The sequence below is a fragment of the Macrobrachium nipponense genome, chromosome 49, assembly GCF_015104395.2.
Source record: "Macrobrachium nipponense isolate FS-2020 chromosome 49, ASM1510439v2, whole genome shotgun sequence".
NCBI lineage: Eukaryota > Metazoa > Arthropoda > Malacostraca > Decapoda > Palaemonidae > Macrobrachium > Macrobrachium nipponense.
The window spans coordinates 7,117,647-7,140,665 of NC_087224.1; the positions used below are offsets into that span (position 1 = coordinate 7,117,647).

Below are 23,019 nucleotides of genomic sequence, written 5' to 3' on the forward strand. Positions count from 1 at the left end.
TGGTGCAGATGATCAGAATACACTTCGCAGATCTGAATAATACGTATGGCGATGATGATGATGATACCGATCATTCATACACACTGCGCTATGATGTCACAAATGCATGCGGCGGAGCTTTCCGTCTTAGCTTATGGCTGAGCAGAAGCCTTCAGAATACATTTTGCAGAACTGAATAATACCTACGGCGATGATAATGATACCAATCATTCAGAATACACTTCGCAGATCTGAATACCTATGATGATGGTGATGATAAAGATCATTCATACAACTGCGACTTTGTCACAAAATGCATGAGAAAGAACCTCCCGTCTTAGCTAATGGTTGAGCAGGAAATCTTTTCTCTCACATTCCCCCTTGGAGGAATAATAGTTTTTTTCCTTCAAGCATTCCCCCCTACCCCTTCTCTCAGATGCCGGCAAACCCCCCCCACCTAAAACATTTGAAAAAGACAATAGATTTGATACATTTTGCAGCATGTGACTCCCAGACTTTGAACGGCTTTGCAGATAGAGAAAATCTATTTTCGAGAATTAGCGACACATAAAAGGGGAATCGCACAATTAGAATACGCATAATTCAGCACTGGACTGTATTTTAACTTCATCATTTTTTAACTCATATATTTTAACTTCATCATTTTATAACTTCATAATGTATAATTTTCTTTAAAATAGTGTATTTAACACATTTAACATTCATTCTCGAGTTACCCTACTAGTAAGTCAATACAATACTAAAGTCAATAAGTACTAAACTTTTCTCAGAATCCGCTAGTTCTTTGTCAATTTCTTTTTATTGTAGAGGGGAGTCATGGAAAAAATAATTAATGAAATTTTGGTGGATCACGGGCATTTGAATGTCGCTGTCAAAACGTAAACAAAGCATAACGCCATCTATTGAGGAAAGTGAACACTGAACTATTTGCTAATGGGATAAGTATTTCTAGCATTGCACTTCTTACCTCTAGCATCATCTGATCTCATGGGTGACATATCAAGTACGTATGTAAATACACAATTGTAGATAAAAAAATTTCAAGCATACTAAGAGTAAGGAAATTTGTGCATGCCAAATGTCTCCTTGTTTTATTTAAAAGGATTAACTTGGTAGACTTCTTGTGTGGAATATTTAGAAAAATATATTTATTTCAAGTTAATGCAAAAAAACATATTTGACTTCACACATTGTCTTTTCATTACTAAGAATTCACACATTTTCTTTTCATTACTAAGAAATTCTCATTAAAATACAGGAGAAATGGCATTTTATTTTTGCTGTCTTGAACTTGTCAACAAAAAATTGCGGCATGCGTTTCGCCCGCCGTGCAACAAATAATGGTCACTGAATCAAACCAACCAGTGGAGTTCCCAGTCCACAGAATGCCAACTTTAAGCAGTTCAACTGTATAGCTTTTCTTTACAAAGTATTACAGCTTATTTATTGGTTTAGCCATAGATTTCAAGGTTTTCAAACCTAGGCTGGGCTAGATTATTGGCACTGAATAGCCTTTCTCTTGCAACCCATTTGGCAATGTTTTTATTTTCATTTTATGGCTTTTATTCTCTCTCTCTTCATGTTGTCGTTGTAACTCCGAGTTGTCGTAAAACGAGTACGGTCGGTAATGAGGAGTACTTATACATGCAATATGATTACAGTAAAATATGTTTTATTAAAATTATCATTATTCTCAATACAACTTTTATTTGACTTTTGCAAGTGGATACTCTCTCTCTCTCTCTCTCTCTCTCTCTCTCTCTCTCTCTCTCTGCTCTCTCTCTCTCTCTCTCCTCTCTCGCTCTCTCTCTCTTATACAACAGATTTGAGAAACAGCTGATTGCTGACATCATTTACCATAACTATTGAGCATTTATGAAGAGCTCCATTAAAACTGTCAAGTTGTTAAACCCTGCCAATTCTGCTGGTGGCGTCCATAAGTAAAAATAAAATACATTTTGTTCATCCCTCATGCAGTGGAGATCAAGAAGAATACTACTAAGTTTGTATTGAAAATGATACCATAAAAACTTCTTTATATACGGAACAATTCTGTGTGACAGAATTTTGATTTTTTAATTTTTTTATTTTTTATTTATGAATTTTTTTTTTTTTTTAGTCTAGACACTCAAAAAATTCTAAAAAAAAGGAAGAAAGAAATCAAAATTCTGTCACACAGATTTATGAGATTTTTATTCCTCTTTCCAATGATATCTTTCTCTCAAAATTGGATAATAAATAACCGAGTAATGGTTACCGACATGCGCATAAGTATGTTTTTGAGTTATGAGCTCCCCAAAGATTTGCTATGTAAATTTTCCGCTTTTTTCTTTTTTCTTATAAAAGTCAAAACAACATTATTATAATTACTTTATTTGTACTTTTATTGTTGATTTCTACATCAAGGATCGTGGTCCTACCCCTAAAAGTGGTGTTAATACCCTCAGCGTGACACCCGATAATGATCTTGACGGCGAGACATGAGACAATGAGGGCAGCTGAAAACAATTAATTTTCGTGATTTTCTTTCAGCACACTCCTGGCCTTCGCTAATTTTGCTAGCCATAGTTGCTGAGTAGCCTTCTTGATCTTAGGTAACTTCGGCATTGCTATAAGTTCACTAAGAAGTTATAAAAACAACGTAAATAGCTAGTAACCAAACGCAAGTGCCTACGTACGTGTAACTGCTTTGACGTCTGTGGCGTAACTGAGTCATTCTCCGAGTCTCGCCTATAAATAACCGCTCTGAGCAGCTTGCTTCTCACCCAGTGTCACACTACCTTTCATTGCTACCAGATGTATCAGAATTTCGAAAAAAATCTTAAAAAATCGCTGTATATATGCAAAAATAAACACGCAAAAACGATTCTGTCAAACTCAAGTCATACAGACGACGCAGTTACGATAACGTCATCATTTAAAAACCGCTATATCTTCATTATTGTGAAAATAATTGGCTTGAAACTTCTGGAAAGCATGCACGGCCATGTTTCTGCATAGAGTACAAGTAATAACTCGATTTTTTATTTTTTCAAGTTGAAACATGTCATCCACCATAGCGGACGGTCCCCCTCCTTAAACATGGAAATATATGGTATATAACGATGTTTGTTGAATTCCTTACCTGATAAGAGAGTTGATGCAGGATGGTACTGCCTCTGGTTGTCACTCATCTTATCATGCACATACGTGGCGGTATAGCCAGCAGGCGCTTACTACTTTGGTGGGACCTTTGTGGTGAAGGATATTTCCAATAGCCAAAAAAGGATAGGTAAATGGTCCTGCCCAGGGCTCAATGTCAATAATTCATCAGAGAAAAAGCTTCTTTACCTACTTCCTAACCCAAATCTAATAAAAAAAAAAACCACAACCACCCTACCAAAGGACAGGAGGGTACTCAAGTACTTTGTACTTCCAGGCTTCCCAATAACAATATAAATATACCTTATATCAAGGGGAAAAAGAAAAAAAGGATTTTAGGAAAAGTTGCTTCCTACACTTCCTTTCCCCCCCCAACCACGCCTGCTGCAAGAAAAGGACCCAAGGTAGTACTGCAATCATTAAACAGTTTCATTATCTCGAAGAAAATGAGATGCAAACAGATTTACTTTCCCAAAATGTAGTTTAAAATTGCTGATAAGGACAGGCTTCCATTAAAAGCTAGAGAAGTAGCCACTGCTCTAATCTCATGAGCTTTCACTTTATATGAGAACACGTCTTCTTGAACTGACGAGTGCACCTAGCGGATCACGTCTCTCAGGAAGAATGCCAGTGCATTCTTAAAGGTCTAGACGGGTTCTTGCAAGACCACGAATGTCCTTAGTTCTATGCAAGTAGTATTTTAAAGCTCTCACTGGGCACAACGATCTTTCCACATCATCGGATCCCAAAACTTCAGTCATGCTCTCAATCTCAATAAAGAAAGAATGAGGCTATGGGTTTAAGGGGGACTTGTTCTTGGCTAAAAAAAACCAAGTGAATATGAGCAGATAGCATTCCCTTTTGAAAGGCCTACCCTTTTATCCAGGTATATACTTCACTAATCCTCTTTGCCATCGCCAAATATATCAGATAGAGGGTTTTTCTAGTCAAGTCTCTTAAGGAGATGGAATGCAAAGGCTCAGAGTGGGGACCTGACAACCACTTAACACTATGTCAAGATTCCAAGGTACTGCAGGAAAATTTTGACACTTGGGGCTGTTCAGAGACTTGATAATTATGATATGTCCAGATTGGAGGACAAGTCGAATCCCCTATGGGCAAAGACTGAACCCAACATGGCTCTATAGCCCTTAATGGTGGATGTTGAAAGTCTCCTTGTTGACCTTAAACACAATAAGAATCCACTATTTGGGTAACAGAGGTATGAAAAGAGGAGACTTTAGTGCTCCTGCACCATTCTTTGAAGATTTTCCACTTGCTTTGATAAACGTCAATAGAGGATTGCCTTCTGCATACAGGCGGTCCCCGGGTTACGACAGGTCCGGCTTACGACGTTCCGAGGTTATGACGCTTTTTCTTAAATATTCATTGAAAAATCCGCCCTGGGTTATGACGCTTGTTCCGAGGTTACGACGCTGAAGCTTCCGACGCTCCGAGTTTACGACGCTTTTACATACTATGATAAGATAAGAATTCTTTATAGTTTGTCAGTTTGTCTCTCTCTCTCTCTCTCTTCGTCTCTCTCTCTCTCTCTCTCTCCTCTCTCTCTCTCTTCTCTCTCACTTTGTATTTTCCAACGAAAATAATCACTATAATTGCTCTCTCTCTCTCTCTCTCTCTCTCTCCTCTCTCTCTCTCTCTCCTCTACTACAAGATGATGTTTTTTAGTATGATAATAAATGATTTACTATTTTCAAATATTAATATTAATTTATACAGCAATAATATCAATTCATTAAAGAAATCCATAGTTGAATTAGTAAGATTTTAGCTTATATTTAAAAAATTATGGAAGAATGAAGGAAATCCCAGTCTTCTTCAAGTAACTTCCAGTAACCTTTTCTCGAGATTCAGGTACTAAAAATCTGTCAGATATATCAAGTTCTGTGACAGCCAGGAGGAGGGGGAAAATTTAAGGGAAGAGCTGCAGTGTTGCAATCACGTGGTCCTGACATTTTCCCCCCTCTCTCTCTCTCTCTCTCTCTCTCATTTACTGAGACTCGAGATTTTTATGTACTTGTACTATTTGTTTTTCATACTTTCAAATAATAATAATAATAATAATAATAATGATAATAATAATAATAAAAGGATTTTGACGTAGGGGAAAAATCTATTTCTGGGCGATTGGCTCGTGTCGCCAGCGAAATATCCTTTAATCTATTATTTCTAGGTAAATATGTACTACACATACCAGAGAATAAATAAAATAAAGAAAAAGGTCAGTATAACTGACTCGCTCACCCTCTAGGAGGGTGTCGGTATGAACACTAGGCGAGTGAGACCACTACCACGAGCCAAATGCCAATAGAAATCTCCCACTACAAAACCCTCCAAGAGGGGAGCCGTCCCATAGAGAGAGCACTGTACTACTACTACACCATCCCATGCTTGCGACTGCTGCGCCTCTAGTGGCCATCCTGAAGTTAGCAGACAATCTTGAGCGAAGGGATGGGTAGGGGGGGGTATTTCGCTGGCGACACGAGCCAATCGCCCAGAAAATAGATTTTTCCCTACGTCAAAATCCTTTTTCTGGGCTCAGCTTGTGTCGCTTGCGCGAAATCGTACCAGAGAAATAGCACAAGATTGTAAAAGAAAGTAAACAGAACACAATAAAACAAATTAGGTCTCAAATAAAAAGATACAAAAATAAAAGAATGAATATAATTGCTAAAAAGATACAAATACACAGTAAAAAACAAAATCATGGATATGCCTTAAATTACCCTTAAAACTAATTATGGATAATCATATGAGGTAATTTACATATATACAAATAGGTATAATGATTACCTATCACATAAAATCTGTGTAATAACATGTATCAAAATAGAAATAGCAATTAATATTAATGTTATATAAATTTATATAAATATTTGATAATACACAAAACAATATATCTTAGGAATGTATATGACTTAATATACAAAACCCGTAACCATTGTACTATGATGTATCCCCTAGCATAAAAATAAGGGGATAACATCTATGAGATCAATATGGTGATCATATGAGTGTCCCTCATCATACAAAAGGGACAATATACAATTATAAAGCAGCTAAGACACAAGGTGAATGTTAATTGGACAAGGTAGGAATTCGGACGCAACTGTTGGGGTGGAGGCAGGTAGAAAGGATGGACTGAATCTTCTACTATAATCTAGCTAGAGTCAGGGGAAACTATGTTACCCGCTGCTACTGCTGGGAATTTCAGAGCTTCCAAGGACTTAAGGTAGTGACGTTTGAACACTGCCGGCGATTTCCATCCGGTATACTTCTTTAAATCATCAAAATTCATGTGTTGGAGTAATTGAATTGAGGTGGCTACTGCCCTGACATCATGTGCTTTTGGAAAGGAGTCAGGATTGGCTTGTTTGATAAAGTACAGGATTTGTTGCCTGATGGTCCTTTAGTGGATAAAGTACCACCTTTTTCCCTTCCTTCTAAAGAGGGGCTCCCGATGAGGAAGAGGAGGTCCTGGATAGAAAGGCTCGTAAGGTTGAAACTGGACAAAGGGAAACATCTTGCGGAAGGGGTAGTACCTTCCAAGGTTCCCACCTCATCAAAGGATCTTCATTCTTGGCTAAAAAGCTACGTTCCGGAGAAAGTAGCACTTCCCCTGTGGGAAGGAATTGAATATGATCCGGATCTCTGGATAAAGCCGACAGTTCTGAAATTCTTGCTCCTGAAGCTAGGCTTAATAAAAACAGAGTTTTTCTTAGGAGCATCATAAACGAGCATGTGTCATTATCGGTTTCGGAAGCCAGTTTAAGAACATCGTTTAAGAACCATGAAACTGACGTAGGTCTCATAGAGGGCCTAAGTCTAGCACATGCTTTAGGAATAGACGAGAAATAGGTATCTGTCAAGTCTATGTTAAATCCAAATTGAAATATCTTTTTCAATGCTGACTTGTTTGTCGTAATCGTGCTAGCTGCTAAACCTTTTTCAAATAAGGATCTGAAAAAGGATATAGCAGAATTAACTGTCATGATTCTGATATCTGACTCTCTCAGGAAGGTTGCTAACTTTTTGACGGCAGCATCATACTGCCTCAAAGTTGAATCCCTTTTATCAGATTCTAAGAAAAGAATATTCTGAGGGTCAATATTCGCATCTCTTTTTGCCGCAAACTTCATGAAATCCATAAAGTTAGGGTTTTGAGAATCCCTGAGGAAGCGAACACAGTCTTCGTTTGTACTGACTGGGAGAGCTTGGGACTGGGGAGGGATCCGAAGGGGGACGAAAGAAGGCCAGTTCCAGGATCAGAGGGTACCAATTGCTCTGTCGGCCAGTCTGGGGCTACTAGAGCTACTTGACCCCTGAATGTCCTGAGTTTGTCTAGTACTTTCATAAGGAGATTCACTGGGGGGAAGACGTAAATCTTCTCCCAGTTGTTCCAGTCCAGAGCCAGGGCGTCCGTGGCATAAGCCAGAGGGTCCAGGTTGGGGGCTACGTAACATGGTAGTTTGTGGTTCGCTTGTGTTGCGAAGAGATCCACCTGTAGCCCTGGGACTCTTTGAAGGATCCATTGGAACGAACTCTGGTCGAGAGACCATTCCGACTCTAGTGGTACTGATCGAGATAGGGCGTCTGCTATGACGTTTCTTACTCCAGCTATGTGGGTGGAGGAAAGATGCCAACTGAATTTGTCTGCCAGGGAGAAGATGGCTATCATGACGTGATTTAGATGACGTCGACTTGGAGCCTCCTCTGTTTATGCAATGTACTACACTGCGCTGTCCAAGACTAGCTTTATGTGGGAGTACTTTTGGTGGGCGTAATCTTTTCAGAGTCAGAAGACTGCCATTGCCTCCAGAACGTTTATATGGAACTGACGGAACTGGGGCGACCAAATTCCTTGCACCTTTTTGAATTGTGAGTAACCTCCCCAGCCGCTTAGGGACGCGTCTGTGTGGATGGTGATCCCCGGTGGAGGGAACTGAAGAGGGACTGAAACTGACAGATTCTTGACTTTTGCCCACGGCCGAAGCCGGTTCTTTAGAATCAGAGGTACTGAAGATAGCTTGTCCCTGGACCTGACATTTGCTCGAGAGCGCCAGATTCTGGTTAGATCTTTCAGTTTGGCTTTCATTAAGATGTTCGTTACTGAAGCAAACTGGAGAGAGCCGAGGATCCTTTCCTGAGCTCTCCTTGATGCTAGTTTGTGACTTAGAAATTGTTTACTTGTTTTGACTGACTTCGCTATTTCTTTCTTTTGGTGGATGGAATCGACAGAGTGTGTGAGGACAGATCCATTGAATGCCTAGCCACTGAAAGTTTGACTCTGGGGTGAGTCTGGACTTGGATTTGTTTATCTTGAATCCTAGATATTCTAGGAATTGGATCACTTTCAGTGTGGCCTTGTTGCATTCTTCGACTGATGAGGCCCAAATCAACCAATCGTCGAGATACGCTACTACCATAATCCCTTGAGCTCTGAGCTGTTTGCACTACTACTTCCGCTAGCTTCGTGAACACCCTGGTGTCCACGTTGAGCCCGAACTGGGACTACCTTGAAGGAGAACGTCTGGTCTCCTATCTTGAAGCCCAGATACGGACGGAAGTGTCTTGCAATAGGGATATGATAGTAGGCGTCTGTAAGATCGATAGAGGTGGTGACGGCCCCACGGGGAAGTAAGGTCCGCACCTGTGAGATCGTGAGCATCTTGAACTTGTCGCAGCGAATGGCTAAGTTTAAGCGGGACAAGTCTAAGATTACCCTTCTTTTGTTTGAGCCTTTCTTCGGAACGCTGAACAAGCGACCTTGAAATTTCAATCTCTTGACCTTGGCTATGGCTCCTTTCTGAAGGAGGTCCTCTGCGTACTCTGTCAATTTCCTTGGAAGGAAGTTGACGGAAAGGTCTGGCTGGGAAGGTGGGTTCGTCAACCAGCTCCAGCCCAGCCCTTTTGACACTATGCTCTGAGCCCACTGGCTGAAGTTCCACCGGTGGCGAAAGTGAAACAGCCTCCCTCCTACCTGAAGTTCCTCATTGGTTCTGGTAACCCCCTCGACCTCCTCTGAAGTGCTTTCCCCTATTGAAGGGGCCTCCCGATCCTCTCCCACGAAAGGACCGCTTACCTCTGCCTCCCTTGTTCGAGCGGTCATACTTCTGAGAAGCTTGACTCTCGAAGGCTGGATTGTAAGCTGGAGAGATAGCGTATGAGGTGGAGGGTTGAGGTTGAGGGGATATCACATAAATAGGCTGTGATTGGCTTTTAGATGTGGAGGGCTGGGCTGCCTGCACTAACGGCACTGTAGGAACTTGCTGGGGGAAGCGCTGTTGTTTCTTTAGGTAAGGTTGGAAGCGTCTAGTCTTCCTTTGTCCCTTACCTTTTGGTGTCTGGTCTTGCCTTCTCTTAGCCGTAAGACCCCAACGGTCCTTAAGGCTCTGGTTCAACCTCGTGGCTTCTGCTTGTACTTCCTTTACCATAGCCTCTGGGAAGAGATCTGCGCCCCAGATTTTGGAAGAAAGTAACCTATTCGGTTCATGCCGAATGGTTGCTTCTAGCAAGACATGCTTTCTACAATTTGTTCTAGCAGTGGCAAACTCGAACATGTCTGACTGCACCGTTTGAGTCAGGGCTTTGGTCATTAGTTTAAAAATTGGTTCGGAACCATAAGCCATGGTTGCCACCTCAGACATAGCCATCAGGTTAATTGACCTGGCTAGTCGTGTTTTTGAATCAAACTCCGCTTGAATCAAACTATCAGGGAGTCTGGGCAGCTTTTCACCAAACTGCTCCATAGCACAGTCAGGTTTGAGTTTGCCAGCTGTGAAAGTGTTTGGCAAGTCTTCCCATAATTCTCCAATTGAGGGGACAATGGAGAAGTGGGGTCTGCTTTTCTTTTAAGGGCGATGGCAATAGGTTTCCCCTTTTTTGGGCTGCCGGGATGGTCGACCTCGCTATCTTGGTAAGGAAAGGAAGCGGTACCCTTCGTCCATCGTGAAAATGGTAAAGGGACTTTTGAACGGTTGGAGATCTTGGTGTTTGAACAATCCATGTCCCTCTAAGCATCTTAACCATTCTCGTTGAGCTTGGTCCCGAGAATAGAGGACTGTCTCCTTTGGTACCCTGTCATCTCTAACCATAGCTGACGGTGTGAGTCTAGCGTAGCCTATGAAGGGAGGCTGTAGGCCTTCCGGATAGAACTCGAAGTCCTTCTATTCTTCGAGTTCCAAACTCCGGTATGGAGATGAGACCATCTTGGAAGGGAGCGTATGACGCTACTCTCCCAAGGGTTGTTCATGGAAAAGGCGGGCAGCGAGTCATATGGGGGGAAGCTGAGAGCCACTAGTGTTGGAGGTTGAAGGAGAGGCAAGAGGGCTTCTCTTAGGCCGGCTATAATGGTATCCTGAGAAGTTATTCTGTCCGAAAGGCGCAGATATCATATGTTCCATACTCGTCTTAAGGGCGGGAGCCTACCAAGTCGCCCACCTGTTGCAATAGGCCAGCATTGGTTTCCAAAGCCGGAGCTGCTGAGCGGAGGTGGAGGGGAGACTCTGGATAGGCACCAAAGGAAGTGGAACTGGTGATACTGCCGGGGTGCGGGATTTCTCCTTAGGCTTACTCTTAGAGGACTTTGAGCCGGAGCTAGACCCTTTAGACTTGTCTGAGCGGGATTATGGAGCCGGAGACTTACGCGAAGAAGAAGACGAAGACGTCTTCTTCGAGGACGAAGACGTCCTCGTCTCAAAGTCATGTGTTTAGACTTGATCTTAGGTCTAACCGAAGCCGCTGGGGGAGTAGATAACTCTTCACCATAAAGCCTGGGAAGGATGGGGAAGTTGCAGGAGTAGAAGAAACAGTCGCTCCCAAGGGGGACCCTTGGGTACCTGCATTACTTACCTCGACCAACAGGTCGTCTATACCTACCATAGGTTCAACATTTATATCTAGGGTTGCGACATCCGTGGAGATATCCTGGTCTTGTTCCGTTAAAGAGGCCGCCAGCTGTTGTTGGATAAAGGCAATAGAGGGGTCCGCCTCTACCAGGGTTCGACGTAACCAGTCGCCTTTTCCTCCGGGGAAGATTACAGAGCTAAACGCTTCTCCAGTATGTAGGGCTGACCCTTGGCGGCGTTCTTGCCAAAACCTCCGACCCAGGCCCGCAGGGTAGCCAAAGCCGTATCTCTTACTGCCGGAGCCTGTAAGAGAGGGTATATTTTTGTTAGATTTAAGAAGCACTTAACTAAAACTTAGAATAATCTTAAACTAGATGCCTTAAGTTTAAGTAATGATGCAAACTTAAGAACTAAAGAAAGCGGAGCTGCATGCGGAGATGGAATACTTAACCGCCTTCCAAAAGCTGGCTCACCAGATCGTACATATGGTACACGTCTCATGGTACCAGACCTGGATGTCCCCGTGTGGAGTCGCGCATGGAGCATGGGACCGGCAAAACTTCGTGTCCACAGGGGTCCTGAAGTGTAGCGGAACATCCCGGATGCTCACAGTTAGTGGCCTGTAAGTGGGAAGACACATGAGTATCTTACCTTAAAAAAAAAAAAAAAAAAAAAAAAAAAAAGTAGTCACACTTACAGATAGGGACATAAGAACTCCGTTATCTGGCGGAGCTCGGAAAAAATTTGGGTTTGGGCATAGCCCCTCCCTGCATTGCCTGAATAGGCTATGATCCCGGAGAGATCCGGTAAAAATGGAAGGGAGGGGATGGTTTAAGAAACTTAAGATTAAACTTAAAGATAACTTAAACCTACATGCAAGTGAACCGGACTAGGTCCAGTGAGGCGGAGTGTAGAAACTCAGCGATACGGTACGGTTAGATAAGACCTACTGTATGCTCCGGTCCAAATAATGGACTATACCCTTCCGCTGGATACCAGGACTCCGATAGGGAGGAGCTCTAGTAAGGAGGGAAGGGCGAGATGACATACGACTCGCGCTAACCCGGAGCGACAAGGAAGTAACGGAAGGGGGGGGAAGGGCCCCCCGGGATGGCCCCCCACAACCGTACCACCCGGCGGCCGAGCCGAGAAGCGGAGAGGTCGGAACCAGATCAGGGACTGTCGGGCTCCCAGGCCCCTCCAGTGGAGGGGGGAGGGGGAGGCAGGCTCGGGCATGCGGGGCGAGCAAGGACAGACCGGCCCACCCCCGCCCGGCTCTATGGAAGAGCGGGGGGGGGGAGGGGGGGGAGGGGGGGACTGGTAGGCGCCTGGCTAACTCGTGATCACGTAGTGACCACGAGGCGGTAACTCAGATACGGTAACCAAAAGAGCCTAGGCCAGGACCACTGATCAGATAGAAGCTATCGGGAAGCAACTAGAACTGAAAAGCGGTAGCGTATAGGCCCATAGGGCTAAAACCAACTGATCAGAGAGAAGCTATGAGGAAGCGACCGAGCTGATCAACGGTAGGCTAGGCTCTACGAGCCAGGGCCAAGGCTAAGCCAGACGCCACTAACCAAACAATAACAAAACATATAAATATATAATACAATGAAAGAAAGAAGGTAAAAAAGCAGGAGAAAAAATCCAGGAGTGTGCGACTAGCCCGAAGGAGAGTCTACCACTCAAAGCTATTCCAGGGGCCAATACAAAGGACCTAGACTAGGGTCTGGATAGAAAAGCCTACACAAGGTGAAATACATGCGCGTATAACCACTTGAGTAGACGTATAAGGCGGATAATCAAATAGAGCGCAAATAATAAGGGACGTTCCAGGTACGGAAAGACCAAGAACGAACCCGACACGCCGGCAGGGCATGCTGCCATGCTTCCGACCCCCGAGAACGCATCTATACCCAAAAAACGGCAAACACCGCCCCGGGGTCGGAAAAAACTCGTAACCGTATATACGAGTACCCAACTTAGCCGCTGCAACAGCTGCACGCTCCATATCGAAAATCCGAAGAATTGGCACGAAAAACACAGAGAGAAAAATAGCACGTGCGATCGTGTGAGCTAACTGAAAAGGATGGCCACTAGAGGCGCAGCAGTCGCAAGCATGGGATGGTGTAGTAGTAGTACGAGCTGCTCTCTCTATGGGACGGCTCCCCTCTTGGAGGGTTTTGTAGTGGGAGATTTCTATTGGCATTTGGCTCGTGGTAGTGGTCTCACTCGCCTAGTGTTCATACCGACACCCTCCTAGAGGGTGAGCGAGTCAGTTATACTGACCTTTTTCTTTATTTTATTTATTCTCTGGTATGTGTTAGTACATTTACCCTAGAAATAATAGATTAAAGGATATTTCGCGCAAGCGACACGAGCTGAGCCCAGAAATAATAATAATAATAATAATAACTGTAATTACAAAATTCATATGTGATAGTATTTTAAAGAAAAATACAATACGTACTAATCTATCCATGTCACTTTTAATTAAGGTTAACTCTCTCTCTCTCTCTTTTGCCACACAGATAATAATGTGTCATACATAGTGGTAACTCCCTCCCTCTCTTTCGCTGGCAGCGTTATAAGTATTTTTTTGAGAGAACAGAGAGAGATAAACACTCTCTCTCTCTCTCTCTCTCTCTCTCTCTCTCTCTCTCTCTCTCTCTCTCTCTCTCTCTCCGAGATGAAAAGAATTTTTATGGTACTAGTATGTAAAATGTTTTATTGATAATTTCAGTTATTTAATAATAATAATAATATAAAACTTTAATTACAAAATTCATAATGGTCGTATTTTAGAGATGAAAATGACCTTTCCATTTCACTTGTAAGGAAAATTCCTCTTTCTTTCTTCTGAGATGAGAGAATTTTTATGGTAGATGCACGTGTTTATTATATTTTCAAATAATAATAATAATAATAATAGAAGTAGTAATAATACGATAACTAATTTCAAAAGAAAATTCTTCCTTTGTCCTTTTCTGTATCAATTTCCCCACCTCAAACTCGAGTGACACTCGAGCTTAACAATTGCCATACAATGGTCAACGAATTTAATGGATTTTGATGTCAATCTCTCTCTCTCTCTCTCTCTCTCTCTCTCTACTGAGTGAGATCATTTTCATGGACGTGTATGTAATAAGTTTATCATTAATATTTTCCAATAAGTACAAAATTCATATCTGAGTATTTTAAATACAATAATCATTCCATTTCTCTCTTTTAAATACTGTAAGGACAACTCTCTCTCTCTCTCTTCTCTCCTCTCTCTCTCATCTCTCCTTCTCTCTCTCTCTCTCGCTCTCTCTCTCTCTCTCTCTCTCTCCACAAGATACTTGTCATACATTTGGTATTTCTATTTCTTCCTTTTATCTCTCTTGCTCTCAGCAAAAGAATTGATAGACAGACAAACATAATTGCACAGTCCTCTCTTTCTCTCTTCTCTGGAGAAATATGTGTATTTATGGGAGGGGGAAAAAGTTGCCTACAGACATTCATTTCAATCTATTGTAACCGTAAGGAGTTATTTCTCTCTCTCTCTCTCTCTCTCTCTCTCTCTCTCTCTCTCTCTCTCTCTCTCTCTCTCTCTCTCTTGTATTTTAATGAAAATATACAGTAATTTGTGAATACACAGTGTTGCACATGAAAAAAGTAAATTAGTGATAATTTTAGAGATACTGCCCTAAGAAAAATTGCAAATTAGTAGTGAAATTTTCCCTGTGGACATGTTTTCAAGAACGTCGTTCCGGCTTACGACAATTTTCGGGTTACGACGCGTCTTAAGAACAGAACCCCCGTCGTATCCCGGGGACCGCCTGTATAGCGATTGCCTCTGCAGCCGCTTCAGAAAATCTTTTCTTTCTTTGGAGTTTCTTGACAGTTTGAAGCCTGTCAGGGCCAGAGATACAAGTCCTTGGTGGAATCTTTGGAAGTGAGGTTGTCTGAGTATATGCTTCCTTTGAGAGCGCAGCCCTGGGAAATCCACTAAGTGGTCAATGACATGGGGGAACCATTCCTTTGAGAGCCAGAACAGTGCTATCAGAATTAGAGACATTCTGGCGAGAAAAAACTTGTTTAAAATCTCTTATCAAACTGAATGGGGGAAAGGCATACAGATCCTTGTTCAACCAGTCTAGGAAGAAAGCGTCTACTGACCAGGATTGGGGATCTGGTACTGGCGAACAATACAGAGGAAGACGATGGTTCCGAGATGTGGCAAAAAGGTCGATCATTGGTTTTCCCCAAAGCTTCCACAGATCTAAGCAAACCAGTGGATCCAATGTCCATTCTGCTGAGAGGACTTGTCCCAGATGGCTTAGTTTCATCTGATAAAACATTGATCTTTCCTTGGGGTAACCTGGTAATTATTCTGGTGTCCTTCTGGTCTGCCCAGAAGAGAAGGGCCCTCACTGCTTCATACAAGCAAAAAGACCGAGTACCTCTTTGCTTTGCTATGTAAGAAAGCGCTGTCGTATTGTCCGAGTGGACTACGATTGTCTTGTTTCTTACTTCTTGAGAGAAGAACTGAAGGTCTAAATGAACTGCCTTGAGTCCTTTCACATTTATGTGAATCAACCTTTGTTCTGGGAACCATATCCCTGATGTCTTGCTTTTCTAAAAAAGTGCCACATCCCAGATCCGATGAATCTGAGCAGTTCAGGTCTGGGTTCAAAGGAAAAAGAGACTTTCCTTGAGAATATCTTTCCTTGGAGTTCCACCAGAGAAGGTCCTCCTTTACTTCCCTCGTCACTGGAAACATACAAGTCTGGAAGAACCTTCCTGTTTCAGCTCACTTTCAAAAAGAACTGTAGGGGTCTGAGATGTAGTCTGCCCAGACTGTTGGCTGAGCATTCTTCCAGAGAAAGAATCTCCAGTACCTTTATGCAAGATTCTATTCTTTTCAGTGCAGAAAAACCCGAAAATCCTGTGACACTATTACCATCCCCAAATATTGAATATTCTGAGGAGGGATCAATTGAAACTTCTAATGGTTTACTAGAATTCCTAATTCCTGTACTAACTAAAGTGTCTTCCTGAGGTCCTCTGTGCATTGATTCTCTGAATGGGCTCCAAGATGCCAATTGTCCAAATACTACAAGGAGATTCTCACCCCTGTAGGTGTAGCTACTTTGCAATGGAAGCCAATACTCTGGTGAAAACCTTAGGTGCCGTCAAAAGACCAAAGCAAAGAGCCAAAACTTTATAAACCTTTCCCTCAAACATAAAGCTGAGGTATTTCTTTGAGCTGGGATGAATAGGAACGTGGAAATATGCGTTCTGCAGGTCTAAGGATGTCATACAATCTCCTGGGCAAATGGACAACAGGACTGATTGGTTTGTTTCCATCTTGAATTTTCAGAGACATTGAGAGTCCTGACATCCATGACAGGCCTCCAGCCCCCTGATGACTTGGGGACTACAAACAGAAGGTTGTAAAAACCTGGAGGATGAGGGTCCTGCACTGGCTCTATTGCCCCTTACCTAAAGGAAACATCACTTCTTCTACAAGCGCCGAAAACTTCTCTGACCCTTGTGAGTAAGTGGTCAAGACAACTAGTGTGTTGACTAAGGGAGGCACTTTCACAAAAGGGATGATATAACCTTTCAGAACCTTCACTATCCAGGCCTCTGATCCCTTTTCCTACCTAACTTCCCAAAACGAATGAAGTCCGTCTCCGACTCGCAAACAGAGGATGGTCTTTTCATTTGCGAGAGGAACCTTTAGCAGAGGTCTTCTTGACTGTTTTAGAGGCAAAAGGAGTACTTCCTCTGAAACAGGAGAAGGATCTCGGTCTGGACTGAAAGGGCTGTGGCACGAAGGAAGAGACTGCTTCGAACTTACAACAGACGTCTCTTTAGGTCTCTTGGTGGACTGAGCAAGATCCTGGGTGCTTTTCTTCTGCAACTCAAAAGCTATTTCGAGGACTGTAGACTAGGGAAACAGGTGTCTTTTATCCAGCAGAGAATACAGCAAGGACGATCTCTGAGTAGCTGTAACTCCCTTACAGGTGTACAAGCACCAGAGCTCCCTCTTCTTCAGAGTGCCTAGCATAAAAAGGGAAGTTAGTTCATGGGAGCCATCTGTGATTTCCCTGTCAATACAAGATAAAACTCTAAAGCAGTCTTACAAAATAGTCTCTGGCAAAACCAAGCAAGATCTAATTTTGCGGACTAAAGCACCCACTGCCCAATCAAGAAAGTTCATAACTTCAAACACTTTAAAGATGTTCTTGAGCAGATGTGCAATTTCCGAGGCTGAAAACAAAATCTTGGCCGACAAGAAAGCAGAGCACCTAGCCAAATCTACTATTCCCAAGAAGCCTCCTTGGGAAGGGCACAGATTCCCAAAGAAGGTACCTCCATCTCGAAATCCTAGAGGGGGAAAAACTAAAAGATTTCCTGCCTTTATCCCTCTTTTCTGCTAGCCAAGCTTCTATGTCTTTGAATGCCTTCTTTGCTGAAGAAGAAAACACCATCTTCGGTATGTTGGAGGAAGTAGACAAGGCATATCCATCACTAACGTTGACGTGAGCAATGAGGGAGTTGTAGGCAAAAGGAAGGTCGGATAAGAAGTAAACAGGAACTTCATTAAGGCAACACACACTGAAAAGGCAGCTTGATCCTCTGCCTCTTCTTCTTCCGATAAAACAGGAGAAAGATCCGCAGGAGCTTGATTTATGTCTGTAACCAGAGGAGCTTGGGGAGTTAGACCCATAACGGGTGCTTGAAGAAGTTCTGCACCTTAGGACGCCTGAAGTGTCTCGGCCACTACTGGCACCCAAGATGAAGCGGATGCTTGAGAAGTATTGGGCGCTTGAGGCACCGAGGGATCATTAATAAGCAAGGCCAAAATCTTGTCCAGTTTCAGCTGAACAGGGTCCACTTCGGTTGATATAGTAGGAGCTACCAGAGGGGGAGAAGGAATCACTGGGCACTTGAGCACAACTGCACCTTGTTGTGACACCATACCAGCGGGCGCTTCCTGGCACTTGTTGATAAAAGAGGGCTCTGGTGCCAATGGGGGCTTAACTGCTTCTGACATCACAGGCACCTCAGGAGTAACAGGTGCTGGAGAGCATCACCTCCTGAGAGGCAATCAGAAGAAAATTGCTCTGAACTGTCCCAGTGGCTGCAAGATGGGTGCAGAGTTCTGGACCTCTTTAAGGAACTACAGGTGATGACTTGAGAGGGTGCGACTTACTGCTTGAGTGCCACTGACGACGACGACAGGGAGAGGAGTCTTTGGAACTGGACAACTTATGCAATTCCAAAGAGAGACCTTTCCAGTGGTTCTAGGTTACAAATAACAGGTTGAAGTGAGGGGGTGGCTGGTCGTAGGCAGATCCCACCAACCTCCCTTGGGCTACCAGTTTGACTCCTCCTATGTTCTGGGGAGTATGCCACTGACCTTTCCTAGGAATTGATGGGATGAACAGCCACCACCTCCACTAACACTGAACTGCTCCCTCATCTGAACTAACAGAGAAAAAAGTTTTTCAAGCTTTTCTTCTAGGCTGGCAATGGGGTTGGGATCAGAAGTATGGGAGCCTGAAACTTGAGAAGGTGGTACAGTACGCAAGAGAACTGGGAACCGGGGTTAAAGAAATAACAGGAACATTCGAATATGATGGTCCCTGAGTAGCTAATTTCGAAATACCTCTAGCTACAGCCTTTCTCTTCCTATCTTTATCCAACTTTCTTAAATGAGATTCCAAGATCCTCCAAGTTCTCTCATCCCAATTTACAAACTCATTACACCTTACATCCATAGAGCATACTTACCATGACATGATGAGGACAAGGTATGTGTATTATGACTCTTTAGTCAATCTAGTCTTACAACCATTCACACAGTACCTAATGTTAGCAACACTATTCTCCGACATGTTTAAAAAAAAAAGGTAATTAAGTCCACAATAATTATCTACTTCTTTAGTACCAAGAACCTAAAACTAAATAGATATCGCCAAATTGGCCAATGCAACATGAATAATACTTCATAAAATGTTAAAACACAAAAGGAAAAGTCAAGATTCCAGTCTGTAGCCATCAGCCAACAGAAAAAACTGAGGTCTTTGCCAATTGGTTCCTCTCTTTCCCCAAGAGTGGGCGGGGTCGTGGTTACCAAACCAAAACAAGACAGAAAATTAGCACAACACGCGAACTTCGGAATCTAACTGTCGGGCAAGTGAAACTCTTAGCTATATGATTACTGGGTAAGTCCCATAATTAAAAACTTCATATTATTTCCACGTTTTAGACTTTTACAACCTAGTTACCCTGGACATTTAGGGGCTTTTCATAATGTTTGATAAGGTTTTGGATTCCCTCACCACGTGCCTCTGGTGCCAGGTCATTTAGAAACAGTAACTGCTTCTTTCAGCTCTACCTCAGACACAAACAGCTTTCATCCCAAGAATGCTTTTGTTTCATGAAAATATGAGTCCCTAAATTTGCAATTAATTGCATATCTTATAAAGCCAAAATTCCTCTCTACTTTCCTTCCTACAATTATCTAAGATCACAAATGACCAAAGGCATTTCAGTGAAAAAAACACTGGTGAAACTGACCAAGGAGCTACCACAAAATAAATCATTTACAAAATTTAAAAATGATTAAAGAGAAGGCAGTTCTTCACTAAAAATATTTGTTATAAAACAAGCAATTATATATCTATTGTTTTTGAGGAAAGAAAATTAATAAAACAAAAAAGTTCCATTAAGGATGTCTTGAGAGATCACAGATGAAAGTACAAAGCAACCATCTCATTAATCCAATAACTGAAGTGGAAAATTAAAAAAATTTCTCACAAACCTACAAATTATTTGTAAAAATATGAAGGGCCATTGAACCAAAACAACATGAGAGAACACTTACGACTTTCTGATTGGCGAGTCTTCTTGGGATGCCGTACTCTCCTGTTCTAACAATATCCTTAGGTAGTAATCTCCAATCTTAATCTCATCTTTTAAAGAGGGATACGATACCTTTGAAATTAAACATAAAAATGTTTACTGCTAATATTTCTAAACAATTATGTCCGTTCTATACCGTCCACTCAAAACAAGAAAGGGAGATAAATTTTAAATACCATGAACTACAACTACTGTGAATTCCTGACAACTAAACTTTTTCATGAGTATGTGCATAATGACCACGTTTCTTCATCTTTAATTCTCAATGTGCAACCTCTGAAGTAATTATGTATGACACAATACCTCAAATTCATGATGATTCCAAGCTATCACAACTGACGACCTGATGTCTCTATCCTCATTGAAGGCTCGCATCTCAGATTCTAAGGCTACTCGCAACTCTTCTCTCGTCTGTTGGAAAGTCAGAATTTTTCTTACTGCTAGATAAATGTCAAAACATGTCACAAATAAGAAATTAGCTGTGACCTTTTGAAAGTTGGAAAATACACTGAGAGTGCATAGGCATACACTGAAATGAGAACAATAATAATCTAGTATTAAGAGAAGCAGTATGGAGAGGCTATTCAAGGGAATGGAACACTGGAAGGCCTCATCTTTATAGTATCTAAGTGCTAGTTCTCTGTTTTCTCTCTTTTTGTTTTAATGTGATAACCTATGGACTTGCTTCACATGAGCGTTTGCTCAATAAGCATGCAGTGCTACCCAACTTTTTAACTGGGATAGGTTCAAGAACCCACTGTGGAAATGCAAAATCCCTCTCTAAAAATGCTTATAACTGCTTTAACTAGAATGCTTATACATAACTGCCTATTCTAACAGTTCAACGCCTAATTTAATAATATTAAAAAAAGGCAAATTAGTGATAATTTTAGAGGTACGACCTACAGAGAAATTCACGAATTAGTGAAAGTTCCCACAGATACATGAAATACAGTGTTCCCCGGTATTCGGGGGGAGAGGGACCAGACCCCACCAAGCAAGTAGCTATAACCCGCGAATAGTTTAAACCCCAATGAAAATGCTTAAAACTGCCTATTTTGTTAGGTAAAACTTAAGAAAAACGCACTAAAAAAGTTTATACCTGGTTTACTTAATAGTTTTATCATGAAAAGTGCATTTTATGATGGAATTGATAAAAAAAACGAATTTGTGGATATTTCTCATAGAAAAATACTGCGAACAAGCAAATTTTCCATGAATAATGGGGGTATAAGTTCCTGAGAGAAATCCGTGAATACATGAGTCTGCGACTCCAGTCTGTAAACACGGGGATTCACTGTACATTTCACAAAAATCTGCAAAAAAAGTGGGTACTACTTTAATACTAATCTGACATCTGAAACAATAATGGAAAGTTAGTCATCAAATTAGCTTTGGACATGACTCATGGGGAACTGTAAACAGTACTGGAGGTTCTTTGCAGCATCCCTTCACATCCTGCCTGCATTTCTTTGGGCTTTCCACTTGTCAACATTTCCCTTTGTTCTCATCCTACAGAACTGTCATCTCTAACTTCACCTCACTATTTTCACTTCCCCTACATTATGTAGCCTACCAGTGAGCTGTATACATCTAAAAATACGGCTGTAGTCTCATTAAATAAATTAGTAAGAATCATAAGTGTGTTATCCTATGGGATTTTCTCCAAAAAAGACAAGCACAGCTGGTAATCAGTGGCTGATCAACTATCTTGTTGGTATCTGAACAAAATGATCTAGTTCAAGGGTCAAATTCTCTCTAGCCTGAAAAAGGATCAGTTTATCATCTCAAGAAGGGAAGAAGAATTCACACTAAAGGATAAATGCAACCAAGTTAGGATGGAGGAAAGGCAAGATATAACATGGCTTATTGACACTAAGAAAATACTTGCAGTACTCATTTTTTTTAAACCTCTTTGGGAATCGCAAACATGCCAAAATAATTTGTAGTTCCCTAAGTATACAAACTGTAGCCTTTCATATATAGAGTATCCTTCTGTGCATGCACTGCACTGTCTGTGTACTGACTAAAATAGGGTGGTACTGAACTGATGTAACTGTCCTTCAAGACCCATACTCAGAATGAAAAATTATAAGGAAAAAAATGAAGGTGGGTAACTTCCAATATGAAAGGCTACACCTTGTATACCTAGGAAAAAAACAAATTACTAAAACATTTGGCATTTGTTCCTACAGGGATACAAAACACAACACCTTTCAATGCAGTAAAATCAGGTTAACGGCACCATGGGCCAGCTGCACTTAAAATTGTTCACATTTTGTGGATTGTGTTTAATCCCGGAATAAGAATGACATACAGGCATTAAATGACATTTACCAACCCAGCTTAGGTCACAGGCAATTTACAGTTCCTACCCGATAGGCTTTTGTTTTTCAAGTCAGTGACAGCTGCAGCATGTCTTGCACTCAGTACTCCATATATGAAAGTGTAGGTTTGTATTCCCATTGGAACAAATTTCAATTAAGAAACAAAGTTACCTTGTAGTTCCATATGAGATTTGGAAGAGCGTGATCTCTATTGAAATGGTAATAAAACAAAGGCCAATTCGCAGTTATCTTCAACTTTTCACGTCTTTTCCTTAAAACCAATGGCCTTTCTCGAAATTTCTCCTCTGCAGTCTTTTCTCTCTTCATACGTGATCGCCAGTGTTGCAAGGCAAACTGCAAGACAAATTACTTGATTAGATGAAAAATGACACCATTCATTACAATTATTAAGGCTTTTCCTAAAAGGTTCCTTTATTAACCAGTAGCGAATGAGAGATACTCAGAGAGAGAGATACTCAGACGACTTACAGAAGAGTATGGGAAAGCTCTCATTCCTATATTACATGAAGTGTATTAATGGCTGGCAGTTAATTTGAAACACATGTTCTCTAAAAGAAAACTTGACTGGCCTGAGTATGAATTATAAGTCATCTCTTGATTTTACTTTTACTAAGGAAGTCAATCACACAAGGATGTTTTTGTTAAATGGATTTAAATGAAATCTTGTTGAATGCATTATTAACAAACTAAATAGTAATATGTTCATAAAAAAGCCTTTGGTAGCAAGCACAATCCAGATA

General features: G+C 41.7%; 2 protein-coding genes across 4 annotated transcripts in view; one reads left to right on the plus strand and one right to left on the minus strand.

Annotated features, from left to right (window-relative positions):
• The window catches only part of LOC135205298 (dnaJ homolog subfamily C member 13-like), a 683,293-nt gene that overhangs the window by 387,666 nt on the left and 272,608 nt on the right, over nucleotides 1-23,019 (plus strand). The gene's annotated exons all lie outside the window — the stretch shown is intronic.
• LOC135205229 (dnaJ homolog subfamily C member 13-like) lies at nucleotides 19,877-22,632 on the minus strand. The gene is made up of 3 exons (XM_064235586.1): nucleotides 22,430-22,632; nucleotides 20,235-20,342; nucleotides 19,877-20,003 (listed from the first exon to the last, which is right to left on the minus strand). The coding sequence occupies exons 1-3, from the start codon at nucleotides 22,583-22,585 to the stop codon at nucleotides 19,890-19,892; spliced, it is 378 nt and encodes a 125-aa protein (XP_064091656.1). The 5' UTR covers nucleotides 22,586-22,632; the 3' UTR covers nucleotides 19,877-19,889.

Coding starts and splice junctions, on each gene's coding strand:
- LOC135205229 (XM_064235586.1), bottom strand. CDS start 22,585: ATGAAGAGAGAAAAGACTGCAGAGGAGAAATTTCGAGAAAGGCCATTG. Junction 20,343..22,429: donor ATCTCATATGGAACTACAAG/GTAACTTTGTTT, acceptor ACTTTCCAACAG/ACGAGAGAAGAGTTGCGAGT. Junction 20,004..20,234: donor GGAATCATCATGAATTTGAG/GTATTGTGTCAT, acceptor TTAATTTCAAAG/GTATCGTATCCCTCTTTAAA.